Source organism: Monodon monoceros, unplaced genomic scaffold (genome assembly GCF_005190385.1).
Source record: "Monodon monoceros isolate NGI ecotype Baffin Bay Population unplaced genomic scaffold, NGI_Narwhal_1 Super_Scaffold_10, whole genome shotgun sequence".
NCBI lineage: Eukaryota > Metazoa > Chordata > Mammalia > Artiodactyla > Monodontidae > Monodon > Monodon monoceros.
The window spans coordinates 52,316,853-52,331,146 of NW_021703766.1; the positions used below are offsets into that span (position 1 = coordinate 52,316,853).

General features: G+C 56.8%; 1 protein-coding gene, 4 non-coding genes and 1 pseudogene across 6 annotated transcripts; 1 reads left to right on the top strand and 5 right to left on the bottom strand.

The window, feature by feature from the left end:
* The first annotated feature begins 782 nt into the window (after nt 1-782).
* Nucleotides 783-5,377, top strand: ACP4 (acid phosphatase 4). Its single transcript, XM_029239413.1, has 11 exons — nt 783-884; nt 957-1,061; nt 1,135-1,221; nt 2,357-2,503; nt 2,808-2,906; nt 3,095-3,194; nt 3,912-4,040; nt 4,129-4,211; nt 4,643-4,762; nt 4,965-5,181; nt 5,262-5,377. The coding sequence occupies exons 1-11, from the start codon at nt 783-785 to the stop codon at nt 5,375-5,377; spliced, it is 1,305 nt and encodes a 434-aa protein (XP_029095246.1).
* A 1,705-nt stretch (nt 5,378-7,082) lies between these two features.
* On the bottom strand, nt 7,083-13,418 carry LOC114905000 (annotated as a pseudogene). The gene is made up of 4 exons (XR_003796080.1): nt 13,403-13,418; nt 10,037-11,528; nt 9,044-9,658; nt 7,083-8,613 (listed from the first exon to the last, which is right to left on the bottom strand). The product of XR_003796080.1 is annotated as an uncharacterized LOC114905000 (transcript).
* Nucleotides 8,685-8,776, bottom strand: LOC114890068. Its single transcript, XR_003792208.1, has one exon. It is a non-coding gene; the product is annotated as a small nucleolar RNA SNORD88 (small nucleolar RNA).
* Nucleotides 9,166-9,254, bottom strand: LOC114890071. Its single transcript, XR_003792211.1, has one exon. It is a non-coding gene; the product is annotated as a small nucleolar RNA SNORD88 (small nucleolar RNA).
* LOC114890070 lies at nt 10,150-10,245 on the bottom strand. The gene has a single exon (XR_003792210.1). It is a non-coding gene; the product is annotated as a small nucleolar RNA SNORD88 (small nucleolar RNA).
* LOC114890069 lies at nt 11,600-11,692 on the bottom strand. The gene has a single exon (XR_003792209.1). It is a non-coding gene; the product is annotated as a small nucleolar RNA SNORD88 (small nucleolar RNA).
* Nucleotides 13,419-14,294: the final 876 nt, after the last annotated feature.

The following is a 14,294-nucleotide window of genomic DNA, read 5'->3' on the forward strand; positions in this document are numbered from 1 at the left end:
ATTTAGAGTGATTTGTTACGCAGCAGTACATAACCAACACTGTTTAGTGCTTACCCTGAGAAATGCTGTTCTAAGTGCTGAATATATTTGAACTCATTAATCCTGAAAGCAACTCTCCAAGGAACAGACTATGCTTGTCCCCATTGTATGAATGAGGAAACAGAGAGATGCGGTAACTTGCCCAAAGTCACACAGCTTATACATGGCAAAGCTGGGGTTTGAACCCAGCCTGTCCAGACTCCAGGGTGTGGGTGTTCAACCTCTGGGCCATGCTGGCTTTGGCCAGCTGTGGGTGGCACTGGAAGAAGTCACCAAGAAGTCCAAGAGAGCCTCAAAGAGCCCCAACATTTAAGGGGTGAGAAAAAGAACAGACGTGGCTGGTGGAGTGGGGAAGGAGGGGAGGGCAGAGTCTAGAATGTGGGGCGGGGCGGGGTTCTCCCTCCATCTGTGCCCACTTTAAGGGCTCCTAGGTTCAAATCCCAACTTTGCCACTTACTAGCTGTGTTCCCTCAGGCAGATTACTTACCCTTGCTGTGCCTCGGTTTCCCCATCTGCACCATGGAGATGGTGATAATCAGATCAACACTTCCTGGGGTTGTGGTGAAGATTAAATGGGTCAGTCCACGGTGAATCCAAGGCTGACAAAGGCCCTGGGGGATCGAGCTCTGCGGGGAGGCGTGCTGGGACCTGCTCTTCGGGGGGGCGTTGCTGAGGGGGGGGTAATGAGCAGGTGGAGCTGCGGCACAGACAGTGGGCTGAGCTCAGCGTCTGGCTGTGTGGAAATGGCCGGGCCAGGGTTTCGGGGCCACCCTGCTGGACTTCTCCTGCTGCTGCTGCTGCTACCCCAGGCCCTGACAGAGGGACCCCTGGTCTTTGTGGCTGTGGTGAGGTGCCCCACCCCCGCTGCCCGGCCCTTCATGTCCCCCAGGGCAGCCCTGACCTGGTCCCCTCCCCAGGTGTTCCGCCATGGCGACCGGGCCCCGCTGGCCTCCTATCCCACTGACCCGCACAAGGAGGCTGTATCTACCCTGTGGCCACGTGGCCTGGGCCAGCTGACCGGGGTGAGAAGCTGGGGATGGGAGCAAGGGGTGGGGCAGTGTGGAGAGGGGTCCGCTGAGCCTGCTCTGTCCCCAGGAAGGGGTCCGCCAGCAGCTGGAGCTGGGCCGCTTCCTGAGGAGTCGCTACGAGGATTTTCTGAGCCCTGAGTACTGGCGGGAGGAGGTACTGCCTTACTGACCTCCATCTTACCTCCTGGCCTTCCACCTCTGACTTCCACTGACTCTAGTGTTCCCCTTGGCCTCCACCTCTGGCCTTTGACCCCCATCAACCTGACCTGCACCTTATGTCTGATCTCTGACCCCTGAACCATCGACTAAACCACGTTGACCTCTGACTCTATCTCAACCTGAGTCACATCTTGACCTCTGACCTCCATCATCTCTGACTTTATTTTCTGTCCTCCACCTCTGTGTTCTGATTCCCCCTGACTCCAACCAGACCCTCTGACCTCTGACTCCGAAACTTGATTGATTCTGTCTTTGACCCTCATTGATTCTACTTGCCCTTCTGACTCCAAACTTTGACCTCTACCCTTCCTCAAATCTGACTTTCCTATACCTTCCTCTGTCTCCTGACAGATCCCCAGTTAGGATCATTCCTCCTGACCCCTGACCTCTGATCCCTGATACACATGTACTGAACTCTGACCCCATGACCTCCAATCTGCCCTCCTCATCTTGACTTCTAACTTCCAGCCTCCAGCGATTCTTATATTCCTTTACTTTTTAAAAATTTATTTATTTAATTTATTTACTTTTGGCTATGTTGGGTCTTTGTTGCTGTGCGCGGGCTTTCCCTAGTTGCGGCGAGCACGGGCTTCTCACTGCGGTGGCTTCTCTTGTTGTGGAGCACGGGCTCTAGGCGCGTGGGCTCAGTAGTTGTGGCTCGTAGGCTCAGTAGTTGTGGCGCACGGGGCTAGTTGCTCCGCGGCATGTGGGATCTTCCTGGACCAGGGCTTGAACCCGTGTCCCCTGCATCGGCAGGCGGATTCTTAACCACTGCGCCACCAGGGAAGCCCCTGATATTCCTTTCTGACTTTCATTGACTCAAATGACCCCCTTAATCCTCAATGTCCACCCAACTTCTGACCCCCAACCCAACTGCTCCTGACATTGACCTCTGACCCTTGATCCCAGCTTCCAAAATTGAAGGCCAGCCCCTGAACCCGCCCTGAGTTTTGACCCCCAACACCTGAACTTCGACTCTGAACTTAATCTGAATCTTTTGGTTTGCTGCTATAGCTGACCTCTGACCCTGACCGTGGTACCCTGGCCTGGCCTCTCCCCACCGCACCCAGGTGTACATTCGCAGCACAGACTTTGACCGGACCCTGGAGAGCGCTCAGGCCAACCTCGCGGGGCTTTTCCCTGAGGCCGCCCCAGGGCGCTCCGAGGCCACCTGGAGGCCGATCCCTGTGCACACTGTGCCCGTCACCGAGGACAAGGTCAGGGGGCTGGACAGGGCCTGGAGGTGGGAGGGATGGAGGGAGACAGGGACCCCAGAGATGGAGAGGGCCAGCGGCTGAGAGAGGAGGCTCGGGGCCTGGATGGGTGGTTCCCGGGAGCCAGAACACCCAGACCTTCCCTGAGGCTGAGCTGTCCTGATGGGGTGAGCCGCCTACCCGACACTGTGCAGCCGGATCTGGGAGAGACGCTGGACCGGAGACAGGGCCCCACAGCCCGACTGCCCCCGCCTGCAGTCGGGCCTCAGTCACGCTGCTGTCCCCGCTGAGCCTCCGTTTTCTCCAGCTGCTGAGGTTCCCTACACGAAGCTGTCCTCGATACCAGGAGCTGCTGAGGGAGGCCATGGAGGCCGCCCAGTACCAGACGGCCCTAGAGGGTTGGACGGTGAGCAGGGCCTGTGTGGTGGGGCAGGATGGGGCGGGGCCGGCGGGGCGGGGCGGGGCTGGCGGGATAGGGCGGGACCTGCGGTGCAGGGCGGGGCCAGTGGAGCGGGGCGGGGCCGGCAGGACCTCGTGGGACCCGCCGGGCTCGGAGGTCTGTCAGGCTCACCCAGTCCAGTCCGGTGCATTCAGGACTTCTTGACTCACCTGGAGAACTTCACGGGGCTGTCGCTCGTCGGGGAGCCGCTCCGCAGGGCGTGGAAAGTTCTGGACACTCTTATTTGCCAGATGGGTCCCTGCCTCACCCACCCAGCCAAGTCGTTTATGGCACCTGGGATTGGCACCTGGGTTCAAATCCCAGCTTTGCCGCTCACTACCTGTGTTCCCTCAGGCAAGTCACTTAACCTTTAGTGCCTCAGTTTCCCCATCTACACAATGGGGATGGCGACACACGTATCAACACCCCCTGGGTTGCTGTTTAGATCAAAACGGGTTAATTCACGTGATGCCTTAGAACAGCGCCTGGCACACAGTGAGGCCTTTCAATCTGTGTGCTTGCAACTCCAATCCCCCAGTTCCATAAGCGGAAAAGCGCCGGTAACTACGGCTTCGGCGGCAGGAGCTGACCTGAAGCTGCATGACGCTGGTAGTCTTTTCTTACCCCACTTTACGGGAATGTATGTCTAAGGGGGCTGCCCCAGACCCCACTGGATGTGTTATGAGGTATAAGGTATCCTCACCACTGTACCTTTCTAAAATTCCAAACGTCTGATTCTAGAACAGCTGTGGACCCAAGGATTTTGGATAAGGCCATCTGGAATGATGGTCATTCCTATGCTTAATTAATAATCGCTATCGCCCACCCCATAACTTCCTGGCCAGACGTAGCCCATGAGGGTCGGGGGAGAGGACTGTGGCTGATGGAGGCAACACAGGAGGGCCTAAGGGGGGCATGGAGAGCTCAGGACGTTGCGGTCACTTTGTCCCCTCCCTCTCTCTCCCCAGCAAGCCCACGGTCTCCCCCTCCCATCCTGGGCCTCCCCGGATGTCCTGCAGACACTAGCTCAGATCTCGGCTTTGGATATTGGGGCACACGTGGGCCCACCCGGGGCAGCAGAGAAGGCCCAGCTGTCTGGGGGTGAGGTGTGGAGCTGGGAGGCTGGGAGGCTGGGAGGCTGAGGCGCCTTCCTCTGGGAAGTTCTTAGCACTCTGTCTCGCCCTGTCAGGAATCCTGCTGGATGCCATCCTTGCCAATTTCTCTCGGGTGCAGCACTTGGGGCTGCCCCTCAATATGGTTATGTATTCGGCTGTGAGTCTCTGGGAAGGGAGGCAGTGCCACGTGGGCACAGGGATGGGGGGGCAATTTGGGTGTGAAAGGACTGGTGGTTCCAGTGGAACCTCAGCCTGATGCCTTGAGTAACTCATATCTCCAAACCATATTCTTGGACCATATCACTAGAGGCATAGAATCTGGAAGGAAGGAGGTGATGGTGTTATGGGAAAGAATTCAGTTTTTCTTCAAGGACTGGCTTTTTAACTGAGCTGTCATATTTCGTGTCTATTTAACCAATCTTTATTACGTGACCACCTGTAACTGGTGGGGCTGCCTCCAGGGTGAGCAGGTTTGGGGGGACTGGTTCTAAGGGGTCTGAGGGACATCTGGGAGGCAGCTGGATGCACAAGCTCAGGAGAGAGGAGACATCTGGAGGAGCCCTGAGTCAGCCCTGGATCCGCCTGCAGCACGACAGCACTCTCCTGGCTCTCCAGGCGGCCCTGGGTCTCTATGATGGGCACACACCACCTTATGCCGCCTGCCTCGGCTTTGAGTTCCGGAGGCGCCTTGGGGACCCGGATGACGACGCAGGGTGAGGAGGGGGTGGTACCCGGGAATGGGCAGGACCAGAACTCTCAAGAGGAGTGATGCGGTGCCAGGTAGAGGGCATGGCCCAGGCACAGGTTCCGAGGGGAAATTACTGGGGACGGCATCGGGAAGGAGTCAGGAGCCCAGTTCTCCACCCAGCTGCTCTCCTCCAGATTTCAGGTCAGCAGTAGGGAAGGCAAGGAGGGGCCTGGGTACCACCACCTCCTCTCTCCCTCCAGGAATGTCACCATCTCCCTCTTCTACCGCAACGACTCTGCTGGCTTACCCTTGACCCTCAGCCTCCCCGGGTGCCCGGCAGCCTGCCCCTTAGGCCGCTTCCGCCAGCTGACTGCCCCCGCCCGGCCTCCGGCTCACGGGGTCCCCTGCCATGGCTTCTACGAGCCCGCCACCCCCGCAGGTGACTGCCCTTGGTGCTGGGGTGGGAGGGGGGTGGCTCAGGTCTGGAGACTCACCCCCCCCCCCACGTTCTCCCCGCAGCCACCGTGGTGCCTCTGCTGGCTGGTGCTGTGGCTGTGCTGGCAGCCCTCAGCATGGGGCTGGGCCTGCTGGCCTGCACAGCCGGCTGCCTGCGGGACTGGAGGTGCCCCGTGTGAGCCACGGAACCGGCACCGTTTCCCCCGCAGCTGACACTGGATCCCAACACAGCTGCTCACCCGCTGCTCTGGCTTCTGTGACTTACTGTGCGCGCCGGGGGACACAGGGAGGGCTCCCAGGCCAAGTCACAAGCTGTCCTATGCATGTGTGGGCTTAAGCGCGCATGTGTGTTAACGCACGTGCACAGGTCTGTGTACACATGCACATACGTGTGGATGCCTATTCATGCATATGCTCCTGCACGGATGTGTATACACATATTCGACGTACACGCACATGCTTACGTGCTCCTTTGCATGTGTGGGTGATACGTGCACCAGTGTTTATGTACAGGTTTCTATACACGCCTGGGAACGCGTGGTGTACGTGCGGGAACCTCTATTTGTAGGTGCAGCACACATGATGTGTGCGAGCCTGCAGGGTGACCTCCTCCCCACCACGGGTCATGCACTGTCGGGGTCCAGCTCACTCGGTCTGGCTTTGGTGCCCGCCTGGTAGTGGGAGAGCTAAGGTCAGGGTTCAGAGCCTGGCCGCACAGCCAGCCTGCTGGGACCAACCTGGAGGCTGACTCTGGGCTAAGCATTCATCTCTGCACCACCATCTCCTCTAGCACACCCGACTCCTCCATCAGGTTAACTAGCCTCCGGGAAGCCAGTAGCGGGAGGGGGGCGGTAGCATCCCCTCTGGGCTACCTAACATAGCATTTGCTATAATTACGATTTGGAGGGGGTGGGATCCCAGGATCCCACCCAAGTACTGTCCAGTATGGTTGCCACTGGCTGCCACGTGGCTGTTTGAATTCACATTGTGTAAATAAATAAAATGTGAAATTCAGGTCCCAGTCGTACTAGCCAGTTCCAGCACTCATTAGCCACACACGCCCTAACGGGCAGCGCAGACAGGGAGCTTCCACGTGACAGCCCTGAACGTAATTACGGAAAGGTAACGCTACCACACAGCAGGTTCACGTGGTGCTGGTCACAGACCAGGCTGTCCCAGGCCTGTACTTGCGCTGCTGCATTTAGCTCTGCAACCCAGGAGGCGGCTCTGCCCTTTCCACACGCCAAACACCAGGCAGCAGTCTGGGGCACCAATGATCCTGTCTGCATAATCAGGCAAACGTGTCAACACCCCACTAGGCTGTTGGTGGGCAGCCTGGTGTGCAGTGGGTGCTCTGTAACCGCCACTGGGTGCCTGTCAGATGGGGGAGGCTTGGAGGATCGGAGGTGGGGCTGGGCAGCCAGACATGAGAACCACCCCCAGCTGCCAGAACACCGTGGGCATGGGAGGGAAAGGGCAGGGGTCAGCAGCCCCATTTTCACACGTGTGGACAAACCCGGCTCCACCCACCTCCCTGCGCCACCTGCCCTGGGCCCCAAGGGAGCCTCTTGTCATGAGCACGCGGCCTACCACTGCCCCTGCTGGTACTGGACTGTCACAGGGCCTCAGGGAAGGCCTAGGAATGCCCTCCGCACTTCACTTCTTGGTCCTGCTTGGGGGGCGGGGCTGGAATTGCAGTGGTGCGGCCTCTTGCTTCCAGATGCATGTTAGACCCAAAGGAAGCTCCAGCCGCCCCCGCATCTGTGAGCCTAGACCCCTCCTCAGCAGACTGCTGGGAGGGTCAGGGAGGTGGCGGGGCCTCGCTAGGGCTGCCATGCAACTCCCTCCATCCTCACCCGGGGAGGGTTCTGGCTCCAGCTCCACACCTGGACCCAGTCAGACGCCGCAGCTTACACGCAGTGACATGCAGGCTACTTAATGGGTGCCTGGTACCGCCTGCCAGGGCTGTCCATCCTCACAGCTGGGATTCTTGGGCCCAGCATCCCTCGCCCAAAGATACCAGCCACACACACAGCTACAGAAACTGGAAGGGACTGGCCGCCCCCTTCGCAGGCAAGCAAAGCGCAAAATTCAAGTTTAAAAGAGAAAGGCATTGCAAAAAAAACTTAATAGAAAAACCTTGGCAAAAGGGGAAACGAGCAACCATAAAACCCAAGTGCTGTATGAAGTTAACAGGTAAAAATATTGCATTAAAAAAAGGCTTAAGAGAAAGGGTACAAGCTTCAAGGTGTGGGCTGCGGGGTCTCCCGCTTGGCCTGTAGTGCTTCAGAAGCCCATGTGCACAGCGGCGGGGGCCCACCCACCAAGCCCATCAGGCCAAAGTGTAACAGACTGAAACGTAACACACTGTCTGGCATCCAGCAACAGCAGCTATCAGCCAGCTGCCTGTTCTCCACCAGCTCTGGCTGGTGACGCCCACGGGGTGGGCTGGGGGCAAGGACACCCCTCTTTGGGGCTCCTTGAACACCGGCTGGAGCCGACCAAGGCTTTGCGTCTCCCCTACGATGTCCTGCTCCTTGCCTCCTTGCTCCGGGAGGCCTAGTCATGGCGCACGGGTGGCTCTGCCCCACAGGCTTGGTCGGAGTATGGCGGGCACGGGGGCTGCTCCTCTCCCGGCCCGAACGCATCTCGGGTGTGGCTGCGCCTGGCCTCTTGGATGTACAGCTCCAGGAGGATCTTGGTGGGCTGCCTGTCCACCCGCTCCTTGGGCATGCCGTGGCTCAGCAGCCAGCCCATGAGGTCCTTGCGCGTCGGGTTGGGTCCCAGCACGAGCCTGGCGCGGCCCGGCTGGCTCTGGTGCCAGAGCAGGCCCACGTCGGTGACGGTCTGGATCACCATCACCGCCTCCAGCACCGTCACGCCCTTGGCCAGCAGGCCGACCAGCGAGAGCCTCAGCTCGGAGGGCGTGGCCGCCAGCAGGCGCCGCTGCAGGCCCTGCGTGAAGGGCACGTCCTCGGGCACCAGGCGCTCGGGCTCGGGGAGCGGCGGCTCGCGGTAGATCCAGTCGAACATGCCCAGCTCTTGCACCAGCTGGATGCCCTCCTCCATGGTGCTCCAGGGTCGGAAGGGCAGCTCGGTGCCCTCCAAGTGCAGGAAGGACTCCCAGCGCTGGCGCCAGCAGCGTTTTGCCGTCACCCCGCAGGGCCTTGCAGCGGTAGTTGAAGACGGGCATCGCCGGTCAGGTCGCCCAGCACCACCAACTCCCTGGAAGCCAGGGCCAGGCCGCCCTGGTCATACACCCGCAGGATCCAGGTGATCATGAGCTCGTTGGGGTTCTGCCGGAAGCGCCGGGTGATGGCCAGGAGCCCGGTGTATGTGTAGTAGCGGTTGCCCTGCCCCGCCATGGCCACGGGCCGAGAAGAGCCGGAAGGCTGGAGGGGCACGGCCACGGGAGCTGCGGGAAGGGCACAGAGGGGCATTGGGCGGGGAAATAGTCACAAGCCCCTAGCCTCTCCCCACAGTGGGGAGCCCCTCAGACCCCCAGGTGTCAAAGGTCCTGGGGGGGCACTGTGTCCTCACGGGAGATCAGAGCCCAGTGCTGGACATCATGGGGGCCCCAAGCGTGGCCCCTTCAGGAGCCCTCATACTGGATGTCTCCCCGCAAACCCCACCCCAAGCTGCTCCTGTACCAACTTCCCCTTACACCAGCCACTGCGCTCCCATCACGGGGTTACTGTGAAGATTCAATGAATTTAGTGCTTAGGACTGCCTGGTTTAAAGTTAAGTGTTCAGCCTTTGCCTGTACATATACCATTACCATAATCTCTCCACTTTGTAACTGTAAATTTAATATAATTATGGTATTAATAAGAACTTGTTCTCACCGAGACGCCTGGTGGAACTGTTGGCCTCCTGGAGGAACTGCCTGCAGACAGAGAGGGGGGGAAGAGCAGGCTGGTGGGGTGCAGGGCAACCATGATCCCCATCCATCTGTCCCCAGAGCCAGGGACCCTTCCCACCCCCGGGGGTCAAAGGTCCCGGGGGAGCACCGTGTCGTCACAGAGCAGAGCCCTGTGCTGGACATCACAGGGGTCACCAAGCACAGCCCCTTCAGGCACCAACTGAGCACATCTCACTGCAAACCATGGCCCCCCCACCGCGGGTTGGCCTGTTTCTCATCCCCACCCCTCCCGCATCCACCTCCTCTAACACGCCCCACCCCCATCTCTGCAGCGGATGCCACAGAACTCAGGGCAGCACTCGGGGGCGGGGGGCGCGCAACGCTGGCTCTCAGCGATCCCGGTGATCCCCAGCAGTACCAGCTGAGGCATCTCTACAAGCCCAGGAGGGGCTGGGCCCTTGCTGGGGGGGGGGGAGGGGCCCACAGCACACACACCAGGGAGCCTACCTCTCAGCCCGATCCGCGCAGACAAATCATGCCCTAAGGTCAAAAGTGGCAGAACCGGGGATCAAAACCAACCTCGCTGGTCCTGTATCAACTGTAGGGAAGAAGGGGGGGGTACAGAGAAAGCCCCCATCACCCTGTTGCACCTGAACATGGATGGAGGCTGCAGAAATAAGCCCCCTCCCCACCACAAAGAGACGAGTGTGGGCAAACCACAACCTCTATGTGCCTCCATCTCACCTGTGAAATACGGACAAAACCGCACCGATTTCAAATAATGGGGTTATTGTGACGATTAACTGAACCTAGTGCTTAGGAATGCGGCGTGGCTCAGGCTCAGTACTCAGCACCTGTCCTTATTATGTTAATATTACCATACTCTATAAACTGCATTAACAGTAAATTTATAATGTACTAAATTTAATATGATTATTACAGCATTAATAGTAAGGGGAGTCTCTTCTGTTCTTACCGAGGGCTGCTCAACTCCTGGGGGAACCACCTGCAGACAGGAAGGGATGGGGGGATGGAGAGGTTATAGGGTGCAGGGCAACCATGGCCCCCATCCGTCCCTCCCCAGAGACGGGACCCCCCCACTCAGACCCCCGGGTGTCAAAGGTCCCGGGGGGCACTGTGTCCTCAACAGAGATCAGAGCCCAGTGCTGGACATCACGGGGGTCCCAGTGTCCTCAAACCCCACACCCCAACTCCGCTGCCCCCGGACTGGGCAGTGCAGGATAGAACATTTCCACCTTGCCAGTTCTGCTGGCCAGCAGTGCCTCAGACATCGACAGGTGTTACACATCCCTTAGGGCTTCCCTGTCCTGCTGTCAGCGCCCCCTCTTCTCACCCCCTCACGTATCGCCGCCCAAGCGACACTCTCTACTCCACATTATCCCAGAAATTCCCTCTCAGCCCACAGCACACCTTCAGAGCCCTGCAGAGGACGCCTCAGATGGAGAGAACAGCCCCCCAGAAAGATGCTCAGACGGTCTGCATTCTGAGCTAACCCTTCACAGGACGCAGCTCCACGCCCCCTAAGGTACCTGTTGGCGAGAACCTAAACCTCTAAGAGCCCCACAGGCTACACTTTCAGTTCTCCACATTATGTATTTAGAAAGTAATCTAAATACAGGTGAAGACATACCTGTATCAGTATCAAGTCATCCTTATTAATGGGAATATAGATTTAGGCCCAGACCTCACTGAACAGAGAAAAAAACCCTCCTAGAGCTGGGAACACTTGTTTCTTTTTGGGTAACACACATACCCATGCCCATTTGATGATTTACTTAGCTCTTTGAAACATCTGTGAAACATTCTCCAATGTGAAACATTTATGAAACATTCTCCAGATATACCATGTTCTCTGACAAGTATTGTATAAACTGAGGGTAACCTTAACAGCTCTACCAGTTTACATATGCATGATGCATGGGAAGCTGCCTAACCTTTGCTGGAAGGTACACTGTATTTAGTCTACAAACCACCCCCACCGCCCTGCAGTGAGTGATAATGCTTCGAGCCCTTCTGTTTCTTCTTGTGCCGAGTTTGAAAATTAGATTTCTGATTAGTCCTTTTCCCTGAAACCCCAAAACATACACTGGGCCCTCCATATCCGCGGGGCCCTGGAACCACTCCCCCACGGACACCAAAAAGCGACTAAATATTTTCCTCTTCTACAGCCCATGTATTCCGTCACATTCAACCCTTACCTTTGATGCGTTGTGCCCACTCTACAGACACAGAAACTGAGGCTCAGGAGACCAATCACTTGACTAACATCCCTAAGCCCAAGAACAGAGCTGGGATTTGCATGATTGCTGGCATATAAAATTAGGTCCCAGAGATATCTGATGTGAAGTCACCCCAAGTGAGGGTGAGATATTTTAGACCTGGGTGGGTCAGGGACTGGGAGCAAGGGTTCTTACCAAGGCGGGTGGGCCCTCAGCTTGAAGACACACCTGTAACACAGGAAGGATCTGGTGAGGGTAGGGGAAGAAACAGTCTGGGGGTCCAAAGAACATCAAAACCAGGGCCCCTCAGACCCCCAGGTGTCAAAGGTCCTGGGGGGCACACTGTGTCCTCAGGGGTGATCGGAGCCCAGTGCTAGACATCATGGGAGCTCCAGTCCCTCTGCAACCAGGTCCCAAGGCCACTCACCTTCACGGACAGAGGCCAAGCAAGCTAACAGTGCTTAGAGACTGGAAAACACAAAATCCATCGGATGTACAAATGCCCACAGCCTTCCTTGTGGTGACACCAAAATGCCCTCACCTCCCCAGTGTCACTCCCCAGTCCCCACAAGGGACTGTCCTCAAACCCATGACATGGAGAGAACCTGCTAACCTCCTTGCCTAGTTCTGCAGATTTCCAGCATTGGCTATACCTGCTACTGACCCTAAACAATTAAAGCTAAGATGCAAATCCCTTGAAAGAAACTGTTGGGGTAAATGAAGAGGAAAAGAGAAACCTAAAATACAAGCAGTGTAAGCAATGACCAGAGACCCTTAAACACAACCATTTTTGAACAAGTCAACCGTGGAAGACATTTTGGAGATGACTTGGGAACTATGGACACAGAGCAGATAGGAGATGGCCTCATTAAGGAATTATCTCACTGAGGACGACGACAGCAGCGTCATTAAGTAGAAAAATGTTACTTTAGTGACACAGTGTTAACTGTTTTGGATGAACCAAGGAATTTACTTTCAAAACGTGAAAGACACAAAAGTAAACGTGGGGAAATGTTCTGTCAAACATGTCTATTTCCCTGCATGTTTGAGGATTTTAACAATAAAAAGTAAAAAAAAAAAAAAAAATGGCGCGAAAAAGGAATACATGGGACAATGGCAAAAGGGGGCGCGCTCCAATGATGAATGGATGAATATCCTTCCACTTGTGACATGGCAACAGTTAGGATAAAGTCAACGGTTTTCTAGATGGTTGACTGAAGGGAGAAACTCAGCTAGAGAGGATTCTTGCTGGGTTGTGGTGGGGAGAGAAAATCAGCTAGCTGCTCCTGGGCTGGATCTCCTTGGCAGGGGCGTAGTATTCCTCGGGAGTCAGGGAAACCATGTCCAAAAAAGTCCGGTTAGCCCAGAACTAACGTTTAACACAAAACTCTGATGTTCTGAGTGATCACGAAACTGATATTTAAGTGGCCGTGTCAGAATGATTCCTGAAAGTGAACGAAGGCCCCATTTGCTTTCTCCTAAAACTACTCCTATCTGGTTCTCAGACACAACCCAGTAATTCACTTAGAGACCCCACTCGCACTTCTTCCTCAGGAACCCTTGAGATTCTGTCTCTACCTGCCCCATAGTCTCTGTTCTACGTTGCACAAAAACGCCAGCCACATGAAATGGGAATACACAAGAACGATTTCCGAAGGGAAGTACGTGTAGCTAGCACAGGTGTGGAAAACCTCAGAAAGAAAAGCTCAATGTCACAAGCCACCCCCACCCCGAAATGGACAAAATGGCGGAGCCCTGCGACGTGGGCAACAGAAACGGCGCAGCCAGGCTGCGGTGAAGACAAAGGAGGACTAGTTCTGGTGTCCCCAGTTCGCTTCGGCGGGAGTGCTCCTCTCCCACCCTCCGAGAACCCCCAAAGAGCCACCACCCTCTCCGGTCGCCACTGCCCGCCCCGCAGAGAGCACTCAGGCTCGCCTCGGAGCGCGGGTGCCAGGCCCTTACAAAGGCCCTGACCCCGTCCACGCCACAGCGTGGCCATCCCCGCAGCAGCCCCGGGCACACACGACACGCGCGACCCAGGTCCCAACGCACGCCCTCCCGCGAAAAAAAAATAAAGGAGCCAAAATGCAAAGATCTCTCACCCAACCCTCACTTTCTCCACCGCGTGTGCGAGCTGCTGCACCTTCCGCTTTATTGCGCGCGCCGCTCGCACGGCCCGCCCCCCGGCCCCAGGTCGGGCTCCGCCCTGAGGCATCCAGCATATTCACCGGTGTCGGAAACCCCACTTTGGTGCTTGGGGAAGGAAATACTACCTGTTTCCTCTAGAATACTTCCGAACAGGCGACGATACATTGTCCCTGGAGGCGGAGGAAAAGAGAGCAAGGAAATATTGGGGCCCTTTTACCTATCATGAGAGTCAGGCAATTCTGTGAACAGCACAAGAGGCGGGCGGTGAAGGGGAAGGACCCCAAGAGTGGGAGGGGCCAGAAGGAATTGCCAGCGCGGCAGTGGCGTGAGCCATGGCTGCAGGGGCGGGGCCGACTCAGACGCAGTCCCAGGCGCAGGGTGGGAGGCGGGGCCAGTTAGGAGATTGACAAGGGGGCGTTGCGGGAAAGGGTCTGCGTGGCGCAGAGTTAGAGGCCGAGCCTGCGCAGTGAGAGGCGGGGCCAGAGGCTGGACTCTGGGGCTGGAAGGCCTGACTCCTGAGTCGAGGGAGGAGGGTGTTGAAGGCCCGGACTCGCCTAGAGATCTGAGGAGTGTCTTTCAACTGACATGATTGTAAAAGTTATTTTCAAAGATATTAAATAAAACTTTTCTACTTCAAACCCACTGTCCAGAGTCGCCATTGTCAACAAGTTGGTGTGGACTTTTTACTTTATGATATACACACAGACGTTATGGGTAAAGATGCTTGTTTCTTTTTTAACTCCAGTAGTCCCATAAGTAGTCTCTCCCCATCGTACACAGAGTGACCTCATTCCTTAAGCAATTCCCTTGTGTGACTAGAACACGCTTTGTTTAGCTGGTTCCCCG

What these genes read in the sequence shown, in the direction of transcription:
- ACP4 (XM_029239413.1), top strand. Translation starts at nt 783, where the DNA reads ATGGCCGGGCCAGGGTTTCGGGGCCACCCTGCTGGACTTCTCCTGCTG. An exon ending in CTGAGTACTGGCGGGAGGAG is followed by an intron (nt 1,222 to 2,356) that starts GTACTGCCTTAC and finishes CACCGCACCCAG; the next exon opens with GTGTACATTCGCAGCACAGA. An exon ending in CGGCCCTAGAGGGTTGGACG is followed by an intron (nt 2,907 to 3,094) that starts GTGAGCAGGGCC and finishes CGGTGCATTCAG; the next exon opens with GACTTCTTGACTCACCTGGA.